This window comes from Aphidius gifuensis, linkage group LG4, assembly GCF_014905175.1.
Source record: "Aphidius gifuensis isolate YNYX2018 linkage group LG4, ASM1490517v1, whole genome shotgun sequence".
NCBI classification, from domain to species: domain Eukaryota; kingdom Metazoa; phylum Arthropoda; class Insecta; order Hymenoptera; family Braconidae; genus Aphidius; species Aphidius gifuensis.
The window spans coordinates 20,949,527-20,967,200 of record NC_057791.1 but is presented as its reverse complement, the minus strand read 5'-3'; the positions used below and the strand labels follow the sequence as shown (position 1 = coordinate 20,967,200).

Sequence of the window (17,674 nt, the reverse complement as noted above, 5' to 3'; positions counted from 1 at the left end):
TTTACATGATAATAAACAATTAAATTTGCAATAAAAAATTCATAATGTGCATAATTTTTTATTTTTTAAAACTCCATATACATACATATTCAATAAGCTAAGTGTTTTTTTTTTTTTAAATTTTTTATAATGTTGATTTTGTTTTGTCAAAAAATCTAGAAATATATCGAATTGAAAATTAATTAGCTACTCTAAATAATCAATTTATATTTAATAGTAATCAACATTTTAACGATCTGCTTCATTACTGATAAATCCGCTGTAGTAAAAAAGAAATCTCTTGAATTAAATTAATGCACTAAGCTGATATTTTAGTCGTTTAATATGTTTAAAACTTTAAATATTGAAATTAAAAGATAAATTAATAAATACATTTTAAAATTAATAGTAAATAAATCATATTTAAAGGGAAAAAAAAATTGCAAACATTTATAAATGAATTTTAAAAAATACTCTAAATGCAAACTCATTTATAGTTAATTCGTTTTTTTATTGTTTATATTAATATTTAATTTTTAAACTCCCGAAATATTTGTGAGAAATGCAGCACAACTTTGATCACTTGGTAAACACTGACCAAAAGCTTCTAGTAATAATGGCTCATCAATAATTGCTGTTTCATAATCTTCAAATGATACTTTACCATCATGATCAATGTCCAATTTTTTAAGTGCCAATTCAGAAAGATCTTTTACACCCTCATCAGGATCTTCTTCACCTGGTTGTTTTATCAAACAATTTCTAAAATATATAAAAATAATTAAAATAACTTGTCTATAAAATTAATTCATCAATAGCCTTACTTGAATAGCTGAAACATTTCATCCTTGGTAATATAACCATCACCATTTAAATCATAAACACGAAAACAAAATTCAATTTTATCTCTAAAACTACCACGAAGAAACATATCAAGACCAATTATCCAAGATTCTAATTTAATAGCTCCTTCACATTCACGATCCCAACAACAAAAAATTCTTTCAATAAGTGCATCTTCAGTTATAATATTAAATGTATTGTGTAATAATTCACGAAATATTGTTCTATCAATTCCCTGTTTATTAAAAAAATTAAATTTTAACATATAAAATTATATTTTCAATTAAAATACAAACAAATTAACAAGTACCTCAATTGTCTGAATAATTTGATGTCCTTGATTTAATAATGAACCACCAATTTTTTGTCCAGGTATTGTTATTAATTTTTTATAAATTTTACAAAGTGCCTCTAATTCAAATCTTTCAATAAAAAATAACAAAAATTAATTAAAATATCTAATTGATTTATTGAATAAAATTTTACCTTGAAAATTTAGTTTTTTTTTTTAATGACTCGATAATTTTAGCTTGATGAGTTTTATTATTATTTAGATCATTATCTGATGTCATTTTATTATTTTTAATACGTTTATTACGTCTTTGTGTTGTTTCGTTATTTTGTTTTTTAATATTTATTGAAGCTTTTCTTCCACTTGTCAAAAATATTGATACTGTTTTCATAACAATTGCCCCAGTACGACCACTTATGGGTAAACTATTTATGACAGCGGCACCGATGTCGATTTTGTTTGTCGTACTCCCACCACAACTACTTGCGTGATGTGCAGAATTTTTTATTGGGGTTGCACCCGGTCGTTTGCCGTTCATTTTAGTTTTTTTTTTTAATTTTATTTTTATTATATATATATAAATATATACCTGGTCAAAAAAAAGATTCATCTCAAAACTCCATCATTCATTCATAATTATTCAACTAAATATTTTTTAAATGTGATGATGATAAATGATGATTTCATTTTTAAAATATCATTATCAAAATTTATATACATATACTCTCTCTCTCGTGACATTTTTTTATTTTATTTTATTAATGTTAATTTTATTTCAAAATTTCAATCACGAAATGGGTTTTTTATTTTTTTTTTAATTTAAATTATTATTTGCATTTTAATGCTGCTAACGATTTATTGGAATTTAAAAATGTTAAAAAAAAAATTACAGGGTGCATGTTAAAAATACATTAAGAGTCTAGTAGAAAAGTTTTTTTTTATGTGAATATTTGCCATCGATGTTTGAAAGTTTTTTTAAAAAAAAACCATGATTACATATTTAAAAAAAAAAAATAAAAATATTTTTGCAATGATAATAATAGTTTATCATAGTGAATCATCAAGTCGATTTGTTTTTTTTGTTTTTTATTTTTTGTTATCTAATGAACAATCGCTGCTTAAATTTTCCAAGATAAAATTTCAATTTAACTTTTAGAATTCACAGTATAATTTAACTCAAATACTTTTGTTTGTTATTTATTTTATTGAATCAATATATTCACCATATTTGATATTCCGCATAGTAATTTAAATATTGTCGCATGAGAGATAATTTTTTCATCATCGTGTTATGAAAATATATTACGTTTTAAAAGTGATTGATGAGTCAACATGTAATATCACGAGATTATGTTAAACTTACCTATTTTTAACGCACAAAAAAAATAATCACTTTGTATGTTGTTGATGAAATAACTGCGAACAAAACTGTTGTTGCTGACGACGACTATTATTGATCAAGCAAAGTCATCAAATATTCTTGGAAAATATTATCTATATATACAAGATAAATACATAATAAATTTCTCAAAAAAATAAAAACCAGTTGTAGCCAAGTGTCTATAAATAATTTCCGTAATTTTTATAAATTATTTAAAAAAATTTAAAAAAAACTTTATATTATTTCAATTAAACAAAAATAAATTACAATACTAATTGAAATTTTTAAAAATATTTAAAATACTTCAAGTATTATTGACTACAAAAAAATTTCTTCATTTTTTTTTTATTTAATAAAAATAATTCTCCTCATAAAAAATCTCAACGTACATATTATTATTTTTTTTAAATATTTTAATTTATTACAAACTAAAAAAATAATAATAATATTTAAAAATGTATTATGCTCATACATTTATTAAATAACATTAATATTTATAAATAAATAAAGCTGTTATTTTGACGTATTGTCATTTAACCGAATAATCCATGAAAAAATCTGTAAAAAAATAAAAACAAAAATAAATAAAATTTTCTTAATTAAATGATAACAAAATAAAGTTAAAAAAAATTCAATTGAATTAATTATAATTTTATTAAATCAAAGATCTGATTATAAAAATATAATTTAAAAATTGTCAGAATAAGTGCCGGAGTTAGCATTGCTAGAAGATATAGAAAAACCGCCAAAGGGACTATTAAATGAAGCTGAATCAGCAGAAGCTTGTGCATAAGAATTTCCATTATTTGAATGACCGTACCCGCCATAATTAGGTTGACCGTAATTGCCATATCCACCATATCCTTGACCGTAATTTCCATAACCATTTTGTCCATATCCACCATAGCCATTATTGTGTCCACCATAGCCATGATAATGTCCATGATCGTGATGATGATAATGGTCATCATGATGGTGATGGTAATCATCATGTCCATGATAATGGTCATCATAATCACCACCATGATGATGATGATGATGACCTGGATCTGCTGATCTCGTTGGTCTCACAAAATTAACTGGACTCAAATCAACAATAACTAAAACAAATTTTCATTATTTTTTTTTTTTTTTATATATTTTTTTTCTATTTAATTATTGTAATTAAATACCTGTTCCATCTTGAGTCGTTGCAGGATATGCATATGCACAACTAACACCAACAACAATTAATAATAATATATTTGACATTTTAATTTATTTTTCTCTGCACTGAGAAATCAGTAAAACTGATGCTGTTGAAAGAAATATTCTCGTCTTATATACTAAGATAAATCCCTCCATAAGATTTATAAATAAAAAAAATACAATAAAAAAAACTTGGGATATCCCAAGAGCCTTCCTCATCAAGTAAATATATTTTTTTTTTTTTGTTTATTTTTAACGGTCAAACTTGTGAATATCATTACCATGTTAACTTGTGTGTTACTCGCACACTTGTATATTTATGGTAATATTATTTATATCCATACATAAATTACACACAAGAAATTCCATGAAATGGTCAATTTTTTTTTCTTATTTTTCACTTTCCAAGGACATTAATTACTAAAATAATACATTGGCAACAAAAAAATTGTTTTGGTAATATTTTTTAGAATCTTTTTGTTGTGATAGTTGTCTGATGTTGTTTTATTGACAAGGATATTTTTGATATCTTTATATTATAATCAAAAAATAATATGTCAATGATGTGTATATATAAATCAGATAAAACAACTTTTAAAAATTATTTTATATTATTTTTTTTTTTTGTAAATAAAAATTAATGGTAATAAGACAAGTACAGGGTCATTTAATCTGGAAATACCAGTGAGCATATATGAGTCATTAAATTTTACACTGTGGATATGGTTTTTATTTTGACCTTGAAAATTTAACACTCGTTTGTGACGTGAGTTTTATTTTCATTCAAACAAAATACCTACATTTGTAAATAAAAAAAAATTATTACACACCTATTTTTTTTTGTTTCGACATAGTAATTATATTTCGAAAATACCCAAGTTTTTTTCTGTTATATTTTATCTTAAGCTTTTTGATGTACCATCCGACCATGACCCCCCAGGATCAGGATTTTTTTTTTTTTAAATTTAAAAACTCATGTCAATGAACGATCAAGGTTTTATCAATTTTTTTAATTTTATTTTTATTCATTTACAACTTGGTTATTCAATTAAAATAATTTTCGTTTTTTTTTTTTTTTTTTGCCATTAATTCAATTTACATACTAATTATTATGTTGATTATTTATTATTGTTAATATTTTTTATTAAAAAAGAAATATAAAATTAGAAATCATTTTCATTCAGTTTGATAGCTTTGATTGTTTTTTTTTACTTCTGTAAAAGAAAATATAAATTAAATAATTATTTGTATTTTTTAATTTTATTTTTTTACTCACCCATTTGATGGTCCACCATATGCAGTTGCAACTGAACTTGCAACTCCACCTTTTCCTGTTGAATAACTGTTGGCAATTGCTGTTATTAATTCTGGCAATGATTCACCATGTGAATTTTTTCCATATGACTTTGGAAATCTAAATATCATAGGAAAAATATTATTCAAATTTGGTAAATTATTATTTCGACGTTTCGATGGTCCTTTGAATGGAACAATTGGTGATAGTTCATCATCTTCATCATCATCATCTTCATCGTCTTCTTCTTCATTTTCTTCCTCATTATCTTGATCAGTCTCTTCTTCCTTGACAACAACTGTCTTTTTTCCATTTGATGATTTACGAGATTTTCCTTCTGGATTAATAGCTGGAGATTTTTCTCGTTGCACCAGTGGAATTTGTGTTGTCAACTGTTAATTAAAAGTTAAGTCAAATGTATTATAAAAATACTATAAAATATATTATTAATACATACTGCCAGCAAATCATCTGGAGTTGATTGAATCGTTGTTTCTTCTTGGATCATTGGATCGACACTAGATGAAGCTTCTGGTTTATCAAATTGATCATTAACATTCTCTGGACCTGGATTAACATTAGCCAATGAATCATTGTCACTGTTGACTAAATTACTATCAAAAGGAACACGTTGATTAGAATTTTTTTTTGGCTGGTAATAACCAGTAAATATCATTGCTCTTTGTCCATATGATGGTTGTTTCATATTTTGCATGCTTATCATAATTGGTACACCATTTGGTCCCATCACCATTGTCACTAAAAATATAAAAATTATATTTTTTTTACTTCAATTTAATGATTTATTATTATACAAAAAATTTATCAATATAGTCAATACTAACGTGGCTCAACAGAAGCTCCTTGTATCTCTGTCATTAAATTGACAATGATAAAAAAACACAATGACACACATGTCAATGTCATCTTGATAAATTTAATTAATATAATAAAAAATAGCTATGATTCAGTGTGTTGGTTTAACTATTGGTTTTTGTCACTGTTCAAACTTGCAATTTCTTTTATACCTTTATGAAAATAATAATAAAAAAAATATATATTTAAAACAATGTGGATAGAGAATAGGGTGGGAACAGGTATCCTCTCTCCTACTGCATATTAGACATTTTTTTATACATAAATTGTCATCCTTTTTTTTTTTCCTTCATGATTTTGCAGACAGTTTGACGCACATCAAGACATCAGGTAGTGCAAGCAAGCATTGCTCACGAATACGTGATCAGGCTTGATTATATATTTTTTATGGTAACTCACAGAAATTTGATACAACAAAAATATACATGTACAACTTGATATGTTGAAGATAATTTATTTTTTTATTTATCCTTTATATCATTTGTTATCATTTTTTTTGTCTATTTTCATATTTAAATTAAATTACATTTACAAGTTTTTATTTTTTTTAATTTAATTTGTCCGGAGGAAGCGTATCAGTAGATATTGTTGAAATTTATATTTATATATTTCATTGTTCGTAGCTATATATATATTCTGGGATTTTATAATTATTATAATGACATTCCAAACTCGTATACATTTGCGGAGAACATGTCTTCTTTGTCTGATGTGTTATGAATCAACCAATGTCGCTAAATTTTACGTGAATTTGAAATATTATGTCGGTTTTGTCTTTCAACTTTTTACGATAAATAAAATTAAATACCAATTTTGAATTGCAATTGGGTATACATTTTTTAAAATTTATTTTCGAAATCGCGAAATCGTTATTGGCACTGATACGGGGAAGTTTACGGGAAATACGAGGACACAATGTAATCAGTTCTACACACACAATTGTGGCTATGTTTACCGTAAGTTTCCCCGTAACCTGTGTAATTGTCCCCGTGAATTCCCCCGTATTCGGTGCCAATAGCGATACCGATTTATTTTACCAAGTGAATAATTGATTATTTTAAATAAAAAATAAAACGATAATATCTATTTATTTATTAATCTCGGAAGCAAAAATATTATTTATGGTTTTTAAAAATATTTTCTGTTCAGTAATTCAAAATACTTTTTTTTTTCAGATTCGACGAGTTGAAGATCAGCTTCGAGACAAAAAAAATTTCTACATCTATATAAGCTATTGAACTCGATGATTGGTTTATTGTTTGGGAAAAAAATTATCAGTGTAGTGATTGTATGAAATGTATGTTATTAAATGTTTCAATTATTTTGGTGATATTGACATTAATAATTTGTGAGTGTTATGCAATAGTGATATGGTGAATTTTTTGCTGCTCGATATTATTGGAAACCATCTGCCAACATCTAGATATTCTCTTCAAGAATTTACAGGCTGCTGATAAGGTAAGCGTAACTCTAAGTGATCAGAATTCGATCAGTTTTATTTGTCCAAAAAAATACTCAACTACCCAGATAGAAACTAATGTCAATTTGACGTCAATTATTAGACTTCAGAGATATCAATTGACGTCAAATTGCCATTAATTTCTACCTGGGTATATCAGTTTAAAAAATCCTCTATTGATTTCGTTGCTTCGAATAATTTTCAGAGAATTCTATGTATTCTTGTCTAATGGAAAAAAAAAATTGGGAAATGTAAATTGGTTTTATTAAACTACCAGTTAAGGAATTTTTTAAAATTAAATAGGCAATATTTGATTAAATGAAAAAAACAATTTTTTTTTATGTGACTGAAAATTTTTATTATAGTTTTTTGTGACAGGCGAAGTCCAAAATGAGGTCGAAAGGTGTGATCACAGATGAAGATGGTGAATGTCGTGCGGTTGTCCTCGCAAAACGTGCTCTTTTTTCTTTTTTTGATTTTTTTTTTTACTTTGTTGCTTACGGAGTTACTTTTGTTAGAAAATTGCATCAAGATCTCGACGTTTTCGAGACTTTAACAAGTATTCAGCAGACCCAAGATCGAAAAACCTAAAGCAAAATTATATTAATTATAATTATATACATATAAAAAAATCATCATTAAATTAAATTGATAATGATAATTTTAATTATATATATGAAATATATACCTTTTTTTTGTGGTTTCTCGTCGCTGTCTTTTTTTATCAAGTACAAATGTACTTCCATCGCTGATTGATACAAGTCTTGATGCAATTTCAGTTGTTTTTCCGGATGAACCTGTTGTTCCTGTTGGCACGTTTGTTAATTTCTTGTCTTGGCGATGTTGTTTTGTTCTTTTCTTAACATGTAGGTCCGATGAGACAGTAATTTCATCAAATGATTGTCCAATTACAGCTGTTGAATAGTTTTTTTTTTTTATTTAACAAAATTTATCATTAAATAATATTTATTTTATGAAATTTATTTTTAACAATTTTTAATTTCACAATGTGTAGCATACATTAAAGAAAAAAAAAAAAAAAATTACAAACATCCTTTAAAATCGAATCAATGCTTCGATACTTTTTTTTTTTTTTTCCCAAAAAATAAATTTTTTAAAAAGAAATTTAAAACGTAATCTTCTTTATCAAAAATAAAATTTTTTAATATTCATCCAGTTGTAAGGAGAAAAAAAACTCTGTTCTCGAAACAAGCTAAATATAAATTTATCATTTTTTTTTTTCGTGCAATTTAAGACCACGCCCTTTCAATTAATTCAAAAGAAAAAAAAAAAATAATCTATATAAAATTTCATTTTAGAAAGTTATTATTTTCATAATATATTTTCCACTTTTTTCAATGTGAAATTACGTAATTAATGCATTTATTTTTTAAAACTAAAAACTACCCAATAAAATAAAACCCGAATATACTCACGTTTTTTACTTGTTGCTTGACTCTGAACGTTAACAATTACGTAGACCAATGCGATCACCAGAAGAGCCAAAAATTTTGCCATTGTTTCGGGATAAATGTCGGGATGGGCCTAAATTATTTTATTACTTTTTTCTCTGTAAAAATGAAAAAAAAAAAACGAATTAAATTCACAATAATGCACAAGTAAAAAAGCAGCTGATGGAAAAAAAAATGACCTCGACAAGTGATTGTTAATCACGAATTTAAAAAACAAGCCAATGAACACAGTGAAAGTTAATTCATTTGCATAATAAAAAAAAAAATTCAATTCAATTTAATATAAATAAATAAAAGTATAAATAAATTGAAAATAATATTTAATAATAAAATTGCAATAATCAAATGTTATAATATAATAAAATTATATTTAAAAAAATTATAATTGTTGAAAAATAAGGTATAAAATAACGTAATGAAAAAATTAAATGATAACACCTACCGACACTATCCCGAGATAACTTTCCGAGTCGACAACCGCACAAGAAATGCGAGCATTATAGCGTTGAAAGACATGAGAAGGTCCTTTCATATACCCTACCTACCCCTTGTACCCACCAACAATATTTTATACACCAAAGAACCAAAGAACCAAAGAAGAAGAAGAAGAAGTGCACTTTAAAACGTCACACAGACTGTTGTAGGTTGTTGCACCGGACGGACCACTTTCTATTTTTTTTTATTTTAATTTTTATTTATATTATTTTTTTCTCCATTTCATTATTCCATCTCTTTTTATCATACAACAATTTGTTTCTCATCTTTTTGCCAGGACGAAAGACTGGTTTACCGGCTGACAGGGCCGTAACCCTTTTTATATATTTTATTTTTATCATTTTATACCAAAAAATAATATATATTAATTAAAAAATAAAATAAAATTTACTCTTATGAGAAAGAAAAACCATCAATTAATATTATTGTATCATTGAAAAAATATAAAAATTAATTTTTCATATTAACAAGAGGTTTAATTAAATTTGAAAGAAAAAAAATGTATATAATTTTAATTAATTAATATTGTATTAAAATTTATGTATTTTATTGAATAAAATACATTTTTATTCAAGTATTTTGTAGAGAAAAAAATTAAAATTTAGTATTATATTCGTAAATAATTCAAGGACCACAGCATCATTTTTCGTTAGTACATTCCTGTTATTGAAGATCGCGTGTCCAGATCGGGCGGTCAATGCACGCTCTCTTGTTGCTTTTGAATCTCGATTTCGCGTCTTTGCTTTTAACCCCTACCATATCTTATTGGCATTTTCATTTTTCCCTTTGTCCTTTTTTCTGTATTCATGTATATATACATATATATATTTAACCCTTCTTCAATCGGTCTCTCCATTTTTTTTTTTTTCATCTCAAATTTAACTTTTTTAATTTTATTTTATTTGTTTTTTTTTTTTTTTTTGCGGCCGCAACTCTCTAAAATCGTGGTTCACGTCTTATGAACTTTTGCCAGTTTTATTTTCAAGAACATCTGGTGGTTGAAACCGGACAAAGGATTGCATCAAAAAAAAAATAAAATAATAAAAAAAATCTCTCCAGTATTATTATAAAAATAATTTGAAAATTTTTTATTTATTTCAGTATAAAAAATATTTTTAAATAATATAAAATATCTTAAATTATTATATTTTTTTTTCTCCTGCAGATTATATATTTTAATATCCATAAGCGTAAATTTCTTCCGGTGGTAGATTATAAAAATGAAAACAGACGAATTTGGACAATAGCTGCACTGGTTGTATATGTAAATGCTGTCTTGTCTAAAAGCAAAAGCAAAAAAATTAAATTCAAGCGACAAAAATAAAACGAGTTTTGAAATATTAAAAATTAAAAAATCAAAGGCTTTTGCTTCCCAAGGAGACTGCAGTATATATATGCGTACAGTAGATATTCCATGTAAACTTTGCCAAAATATATTATACAAAATCCAATAAAATCCAATACCCTTTAAAACAAGTTTTGCTGTCTGGACATACGAACCTGGACCATACACATATAAAAATTTTAAAAAATAAAAAAAATTGCAATTTCTACTCTCCTCTCCTGAGAACCCTAAGAAGAATCATTTTCTCTTTTGTATCTTCCCTTTTTCACACGTCCAAATGAAGTAAAAAAAAAATAAAAAAAAAAAAAAGTAAAATAAATAAATAAAGGATAGGATATATGTATTTTTTTTTTTTTTGGATTGCTTGTAATGGGGGCCACAAAATTCAAGTTAAAAAAAATTTATTCAATTTTGCACTAGCACAATTATAAATGCTGGTGGCTGTTTTAAATTTGATCGAGTTTTTTTGGATGGTTCAGGTGTGAACCAGTATTTTTTTTATTTTAATTCATGATTTACAAAAAAAATTATCAATAATATATTTCATTAATTGCTAAATTAATTACAGTATATAATTCTATGAAAAAAATAAAAAAGATAAAAAAATTTTCAGAGTAAAATACTGATTGAGTTGGTTAATAATAAGGTCTGAAGTTAAAATTTGAACTGTGGGTATTTGGATGATTGTAGTTGGGTTTTACTGCAGTTGCAGTTGCAATTGAGAAGAGGCCAAATACACCAGCGGATGCAGAGGTTGCAAAGGCTTCATTGCCAGCTTGATTTTGCGGGTAATAACCCCCGTTGCCCGGCTGCCATCTAGAAGAACAAGATATTCACAAACTGAATTGTCAGGATATACATGTATATATATATTCAACAGTGGGGTTATTACAGGGGGCCCAAAATAAAAAAAAATAAAATATGTGGTGATTTGAGGTAAAGTCCATTCTGATCCCTGTAAGTCTGAGACAACAAAAATAAAAAAAAAAAAAGCTTATATATAAAGGGTTCGTTAGCATTTTAAAAAGAACGTTCAACGAACCCATATCCTCCACTACAACCATGACCCGGCCGACATCCATGACCTCGACGATGATGTTTGAATAATTTTTTTTTTTTTTTACCTCCAAATAAATGACGTTCTTCTAAATTTTCATCAAATGATCCACTAAATGCTATTTCAAATATAAAATATTATTTTTCATTAATAACTTATAATATTGCTTTATAAAAATAAAATATATTTATTTTTCAATAATTTAATAAATGAAAATGATTAATTAATTAATTAATTAATTTGAAATAAAGATTATTGCTTTATTTATTTGTTATAAATAAATTTAAAAAATATTATTAATAAAAATTTAATAAATCTGAATACTTTATAAGAGAAAAAAATTTCATGAAAAATTTTCATCAAGTAATTTTATCAAGTAATAAATTTAATAAAATAACTTACTGTTCATTGATGGATTATTGTCAATAGGATATCTAATTGAACGACTTGATAAAGATTGACATAAAAAATTTAAAAAAATATACACAACAAAGAAAATTAATTTATTTTTTTTCATTTTTATTTTTAACAGTTTTTTTTTGTTGACTTGTCTCTTCACTGTTAAATTTTTATCTGAATAAGAAATAAGATAAACCCTTACTTTTTATATCGAAATTTTTATTCCATTAATTATTATCACTATTATATGACCTCAATATATTTTTTAAAATTCTCGTGGAGATGGGTGCTTTGCACACTGAATGTCCTTGCTAGTTTCAAGTTTTTCAAGGACTATTAATAATATTTCTTCATTTTCAATTAAAAAAAAAAAAAAAACAATAACCAATTATTTTTTAAATTAATTATTAATAATTTATAGTCAATAATTTATTGTTTTTAAATTTTGAAAATTCATTTATTTATATATAAATTATTTTTTTCAATTATTAATATTTTACAAATTGTTTATTAATATAATTTTTTCTTCGACTTTGATTCTTCTTGTATAAATTTTTATGAAACTGCTTGTGATTGTAATAATTCCTTAAATTAATAATATCAGTTTTAAAATTTCCTGATGGTGTTGGAAATTTATTGTTATGTTTTCGAGCTTTCCCAAGTCGATTATCAATTTTCTTTGGCCTGCAACAATGTATTTTTATTAATAATCATTTTACAATTTATTTTGTATTAATTAAAAATAATAAATATTATTTATTTACATAATTCTTTTACGATGGGTTTTTCTCATTTGCACTAACTCATTAAGTGTGAAGTTCTTCTGACTCTTTGAATCAGTCACTATGCCAACAGGTTTCTCATCACCAACTGAAAATATAAATTTTATTTTAAAATAAACCTCACAATAAAAAATAACACACCTTGTATTTTTCACAACATAAATATTTTAGTTATTAAAAAAAAAATTATACCCACTTGTAATATCAAAAAAATTCAAATCATTTAATTTTTCATCAGCTGTTGAAACTAAAACCACTGATAATAAAACAAATAAAATAATACATTTCATGATTACTATCAATACTTTTCCTCTTCAACTGTCTTCAACACTCTCAAGAATTTTATAGCTTACTGACTCGTAGTTTTGTAACTTAGTCTTAACAGAATGACCAACAACAGAGTCGTATTGTGGGGGTCTTATCTTTTTTCCCCTGAAAATTCAATAAGACAGAGCTGAGCTATTTTTCCTTGTATTTATATACATGTATGCGATAGTCATCTATAAAAAAAATTCATCAGCATTCTTTTGTATGCCTGACATTAAACCCGACAGAATATTTTTTCTAATCCGGTGGCTATTACTACAGCTTGTTACTTTTTAAAAAAATAGTAATTTTTTTTTTTAAACTAATTGAAATGAACATTACACAAATAAATACAACTAAAATTTTAAATTTATTATTTAATATTATTATATAATAATACACAAATGTCTACAAATGTTTAAAATTATTTTTAAAATCATACAGAAATCATTATAATATCATACATCTATTTATAATTTATTTATTATTTTTCTATGCTAATGAAATAATGATTTTTCTTAAAAATTTTTAAAATACATAATATATATTATATAGAGACAAGCTTATATATTTAGTTTGAGAGATTTTAAACCATGTACTCACAGCTCGTTATAAAAAAAAAATAATAAAAAAAAAAACTGGTTTCACAAGTTTTGACACGGTTCCAACCTGAGTATTAAAACGTTCAAAGTTTTAAAATATATATTAAAAAAAAAATGATTGACAACCAAATTATTTTATACTAAAACATATACGTACAATTTTAATTTTTTAAAAATGAATACTTATGATATTGTTTTTTCTATTATGTCTTTATAATTTGGCACGTATATATACAAAAAATAAAATAGAAGAAAAAGTTATTTATTTAGAAAATATAAGCCCACTTCTTGTATCAAAAGTAGCTGAAGCATCAGCTGAAGCATGTGCATTACCATTTCCATTAGCTTGTGCATTTGCATTTGCAATTGCAGAAGACAAACCAGTACCTCTTCCTCCTCCATATGGATTATTATTTCCGCTACCAGCATTACTTTGAGCATTTGCATTTGCAATTGCTGAAGATAGTCCTGTATCTCTTCCAGCTCCTCCGTATGGATTATTATTTTCAATACCAACAACACTTTGAGCATTTGCTGTTGCAGTTGCATCAGCCTTGGCATTTATTGGATTACCATAAGAGTCATGTAATGCTTTACTTGGATGATTAACTGTGTTTCCATTTAATACAGTGAAACTATTATCGGCAGCTTTACCATTACCATAATATGAACCTTGATTAACTTGATCTCCATTTAAAATAGTATATCCAGGATTTCTATTATTATGATTAACTGTTTCACCATTGAGAATAGTATATCCACCATTAGATTTACCACTTGATCCACCACTTGGATAAATATTTCCTGATGAACCACTTCCAGCTTGTGCATTTGCTTGAGCATTTGCTTGTGAGCCACCATTGTATCCACTTTGACCATTTCCATATTGACCATATTGTTTATTACCATATGCTCCACCATTTGCACCAGCATTGGAACCAGAATTACCATACAATCCACCATTGAAACCAGCATTACCACTTGCAATAGCTTTTACAGCAGCATTTGCACTTGCTCCAGCATTTGCATTTGCTCCAGAGTTGGCTTGATTCAAGAAAGGATTGGCTTGATAATGATTACCACCTCCATAAGATCCACCTTGATTATATCCACCTCCTGTAATTATAAATCCAAATATAATTTATATATTTTTTCGATAAATTTGTTGTTATTCTAAAATACGTTGAGACATAAAAATAAATTAATTGTATAGTATTAATATGGTTAATGTGAATGATATCACAATTAGTATTGTAATGAAAAAAAACGAAAAATCTTGTTAGTTGACAACGAAGGCTCACCTGATTGAGCGACATTAGATGTTGGTTCTTCGATGACAATAATTTCCAAAGTATCTTGTGGTGATGTGGGTGAAGAAAGTGGAGGATATAAAGGAAGCTGTTGATTAAATTGAGATGGTCCATTAACCGGGACTGTTGGAATATTAAATGTGTTTGAGGTTTTTTGATTGTGTGATGAGCCATATGTGGCTGCGTTTGAATTATAACTTGGTTTTGAAACATGACCGAGTCCCAGAGCTTTAGCAATTGCATTTGCCTGTGCGGTAGCATCACAACGTGAACATCCAACTTGTTGAGGTCTTGTTTGTTGTCTTTGAGGATGTGGTTTTTCAATAAAATTTATTGTAAGCGTTGGTCTTTTATTGTTGTTGTATAAAGACGACTGGGAATTACCAACTGAAGGATTGGGATAATTATTTATTGGTATTTGTATATGATTACTATGCTCTTGATGTTTAGTATCATAATTATAATTTGATTGTTTAGTATTAAAATTATGATGAGCATTTGAAGAATATTGTACTGGAAAAGTGTTAATATTTTTATTAGATGGATAATTTACTGGCTGTTGATTAGAAACAGGTTGAAGATTCGTATTAACAATATTAGTATTTGCTGCTGCATTTGCATTTGCATTAGCTGAACTTGAACCAGACAAAGGTCTAGGATAATTATCGTATTGCATTGGTTGTTGATGAGAAACAAGTTGAGGAACAACACTACCAATATTAGTATTTGATGTGGCTGTTGCTGCAGCATTTGCATTAGCCGAATTTGAACCGAAAGAAGGTTTAAATTGTTCTTCAATATTACCATTAGTATTATCATAAAATTTATTATTATTATTACTATTATTAATTGTTGGTTTTATCCAGTTACTACTAATATCTTCCTCGTTGTTATTATTATTGTTATTATTATTGTTGTTATTATAATTATTTGAAAATTGTCCATTATTATTATCATCATCAATATACCCTGTGATTAATTTAATCATAAAATTTTTTAGTTTTATAATTTAAAAACATGCTATTAATATAATTATATTTATATTAAAATAATAATTATAAATATTATAATATGTATGTAAGTGTAATTAATGTACGTACCATATCCAAAGTGACCAGCTTCATGACCTTGTGCATTGGCAGATGCATCAGCTTGACCGTTGCCTTGTGTATTTGTTTTTGAATTTGTATAAGTTTTTCCATTGCTATTAATACCAGAATGAGATTCAGAATTTGCTGAATTATATCCACCAGAATTTCCATGGGCAACACCATTGTTACCATAATTGTATCCAGATCCACCTTGATAATAATTATTGTAGCCTCCTTGATTGGTATTATAACCAGATCCTTGATAGTTACCACCATTTGCTACTGCATTTGCTTTAGCATTGGCATTGGCATTGGCAATTCCATTTCCACCAATTGCATTTGCATTTGCATTTGCAACTGCACTTGCATCACCATTACCATTAGCTGTTGCTTTTGCTTCAGCATGTGTCAATGATGTTGAAAAACCAAGTGGGCCTAATTGAAAATTATTATTTAAACTTGTACTTTTTGCATTTGCTGTTGCATCTTTGTGAAATATTCCAAGGGGATCCAAAATTGATCCAACTTTATCCAGTAGTATTCCTTTATATCCAAGTGTAAAAAAAAATTATTAGCATTAATTTTAAATATATAAATTTAAATTAAAAAGAAAAATTGACCTATAGAAATTACCTGGTTTTGCTTGTGATTGACTTGTAATTAGCAATACAAAAAACAGCAAAAAACACTGTGTATTTTTCATCGTGACGTTTTTTTTTAATCACAAAAATATAAAATAAAAACTTTTTACTAAAGATCACGTAGCAAGTCAAATGTGATACTGACGACTATTCGAAACATCATAACATCTTATATATACACCACTTGTAGCCATCAAAGAATAATTATTGTCCACGCAAATTCCCTCCCTCTGTGTTTATACTTTTGAAATAATTAATAATGATTTTATCACTGCGTATTAACACTAACTAATTATACACTGGATTTTCCCAAAGTTTATCTATTTTTCTATCAAATAAATTTATCTATTTTAATTTATTTTTAATTAACAAATTATTATTATCAATTTTTAGTAAATTACTTTTACTATATTGGGACAATTTTATTTCTTTTTGTCGTTAAGAAGAACTTGTCATGGTCACGGTCCGTTCACTTCATCGAATCGTCTTGAATATTTCAACTTGGGTTATTCCTACATTTCATTATTATATACACATTTAATTTTAACCCTTTTTTCAAATTAATTTAACAATTGTTAATATATAAAATATTTATTAAAAATATAAAAATTATATATTAATTTTTTATTTTTGTTTATTTAAAATTTAAATAAATAAATAATTATTATTAACAATATTTAATTGTAAATAATAATTTATTTCTGAATAATCATACATATTTAAATATGTATATTATTTGAAAAACAAATTATAATTATCTATATGAAAAAGAATAAAATTTATTTTATTTTTTCTGTAGATAAATATAAAATTAATCATATTTTTATTATTTAATATTTATTTTTATTATTCAATATTTAAT

General features: G+C 25.8%; 6 protein-coding genes across 9 annotated transcripts; all 6 read right to left on the bottom strand.

The window, feature by feature from the left end:
• Positions 1–38: 38 nt before the first annotated feature.
• On the bottom strand, positions 39–1,699 carry LOC122855596 (EF-hand calcium-binding domain-containing protein 1). Its single transcript, XM_044157086.1, has 4 exons — positions 1,309–1,699; positions 1,133–1,244; positions 804–1,057; positions 39–741 (listed from the first exon to the last, which is right to left on the bottom strand). Exons 1-4 carry the CDS (start codon positions 1,650–1,652, stop codon positions 516–518), a joined length of 936 nt encoding a protein of 311 aa, XP_044013021.1. The 5' UTR covers positions 1,653–1,699; the 3' UTR covers positions 39–515.
• Positions 1,700–2,824: 1,125 nt separating this feature from the next.
• Positions 2,825–3,809, bottom strand: LOC122855600 (histidine-rich glycoprotein-like). 2 transcript variants are annotated; one of them, XM_044157092.1, is made up of 3 exons: positions 3,668–3,809; positions 3,316–3,595; positions 2,825–3,053 (listed from the first exon to the last, which is right to left on the bottom strand). In XM_044157092.1, the coding sequence occupies exons 1-3, from the start codon at positions 3,744–3,746 to the stop codon at positions 3,029–3,031; spliced, it is 384 nt and encodes a 127-aa protein (XP_044013027.1). In that variant the 5' UTR covers positions 3,747–3,809; the 3' UTR covers positions 2,825–3,028. The 2 variants fall into 2 exon arrangements, with proteins under 2 accessions (XP_044013027.1, XP_044013026.1); XM_044157091.1 differs by lacking the exon at positions 2,825–3,053 and having other exon boundaries at positions 3,131–3,595.
• Positions 3,810–4,683: 874 nt separating this feature from the next.
• On the bottom strand, positions 4,684–5,993 carry LOC122855598. 2 transcript variants are annotated; one of them, XM_044157087.1, is made up of 4 exons: positions 5,823–5,993; positions 5,435–5,736; positions 4,960–5,369; positions 4,684–4,897 (listed from the first exon to the last, which is right to left on the bottom strand). In XM_044157087.1, exons 1-4 carry the CDS (start codon positions 5,902–5,904, stop codon positions 4,864–4,866), a joined length of 828 nt encoding a protein of 275 aa, XP_044013022.1. In that variant the 5' UTR covers positions 5,905–5,993; the 3' UTR covers positions 4,684–4,863. The 2 variants fall into 2 exon arrangements, with proteins under 2 accessions (XP_044013022.1, XP_044013023.1); XM_044157088.1 differs by having other exon boundaries at positions 5,438–5,736.
• Positions 5,994–7,643: 1,650 nt separating this feature from the next.
• On the bottom strand, positions 7,644–9,357 carry LOC122855595. Its single transcript, XM_044157085.1, has 4 exons — positions 9,227–9,357; positions 8,749–8,882; positions 8,001–8,226; positions 7,644–7,899 (listed from the first exon to the last, which is right to left on the bottom strand). The coding sequence occupies exons 2-4, from the start codon at positions 8,828–8,830 to the stop codon at positions 7,827–7,829; spliced, it is 381 nt and encodes a 126-aa protein (XP_044013020.1). The 5' UTR covers positions 8,831–8,882; positions 9,227–9,357; the 3' UTR covers positions 7,644–7,826.
• A 1,644-nt stretch (positions 9,358–11,001) lies between these two features.
• LOC122855594 lies at positions 11,002–12,233 on the bottom strand. Its single transcript, XM_044157084.1, has 3 exons — positions 12,084–12,233; positions 11,667–11,799; positions 11,002–11,440 (listed from the first exon to the last, which is right to left on the bottom strand). The coding sequence occupies exons 1-3, from the start codon at positions 12,196–12,198 to the stop codon at positions 11,260–11,262; spliced, it is 429 nt and encodes a 142-aa protein (XP_044013019.1). The 5' UTR covers positions 12,199–12,233; the 3' UTR covers positions 11,002–11,259.
• Positions 12,234–13,726: 1,493 nt separating this feature from the next.
• On the bottom strand, positions 13,727–17,135 carry LOC122855593 (uncharacterized transmembrane protein DDB_G0289901-like). 2 transcript variants are annotated; one of them, XM_044157082.1, is made up of 4 exons: positions 16,805–17,135; positions 16,181–16,714; positions 15,072–15,467; positions 13,727–14,886 (listed from the first exon to the last, which is right to left on the bottom strand). In XM_044157082.1, the coding sequence occupies exons 1-4, from the start codon at positions 16,872–16,874 to the stop codon at positions 14,033–14,035; spliced, it is 1,854 nt and encodes a 617-aa protein (XP_044013017.1). In that variant the 5' UTR covers positions 16,875–17,135; the 3' UTR covers positions 13,727–14,032. The 2 variants fall into 2 exon arrangements, with proteins under 2 accessions (XP_044013017.1, XP_044013018.1); XM_044157083.1 differs by lacking the exon at positions 15,072–15,467.
• Between the last annotated feature and the right edge of the window lie 539 nt (positions 17,136–17,674).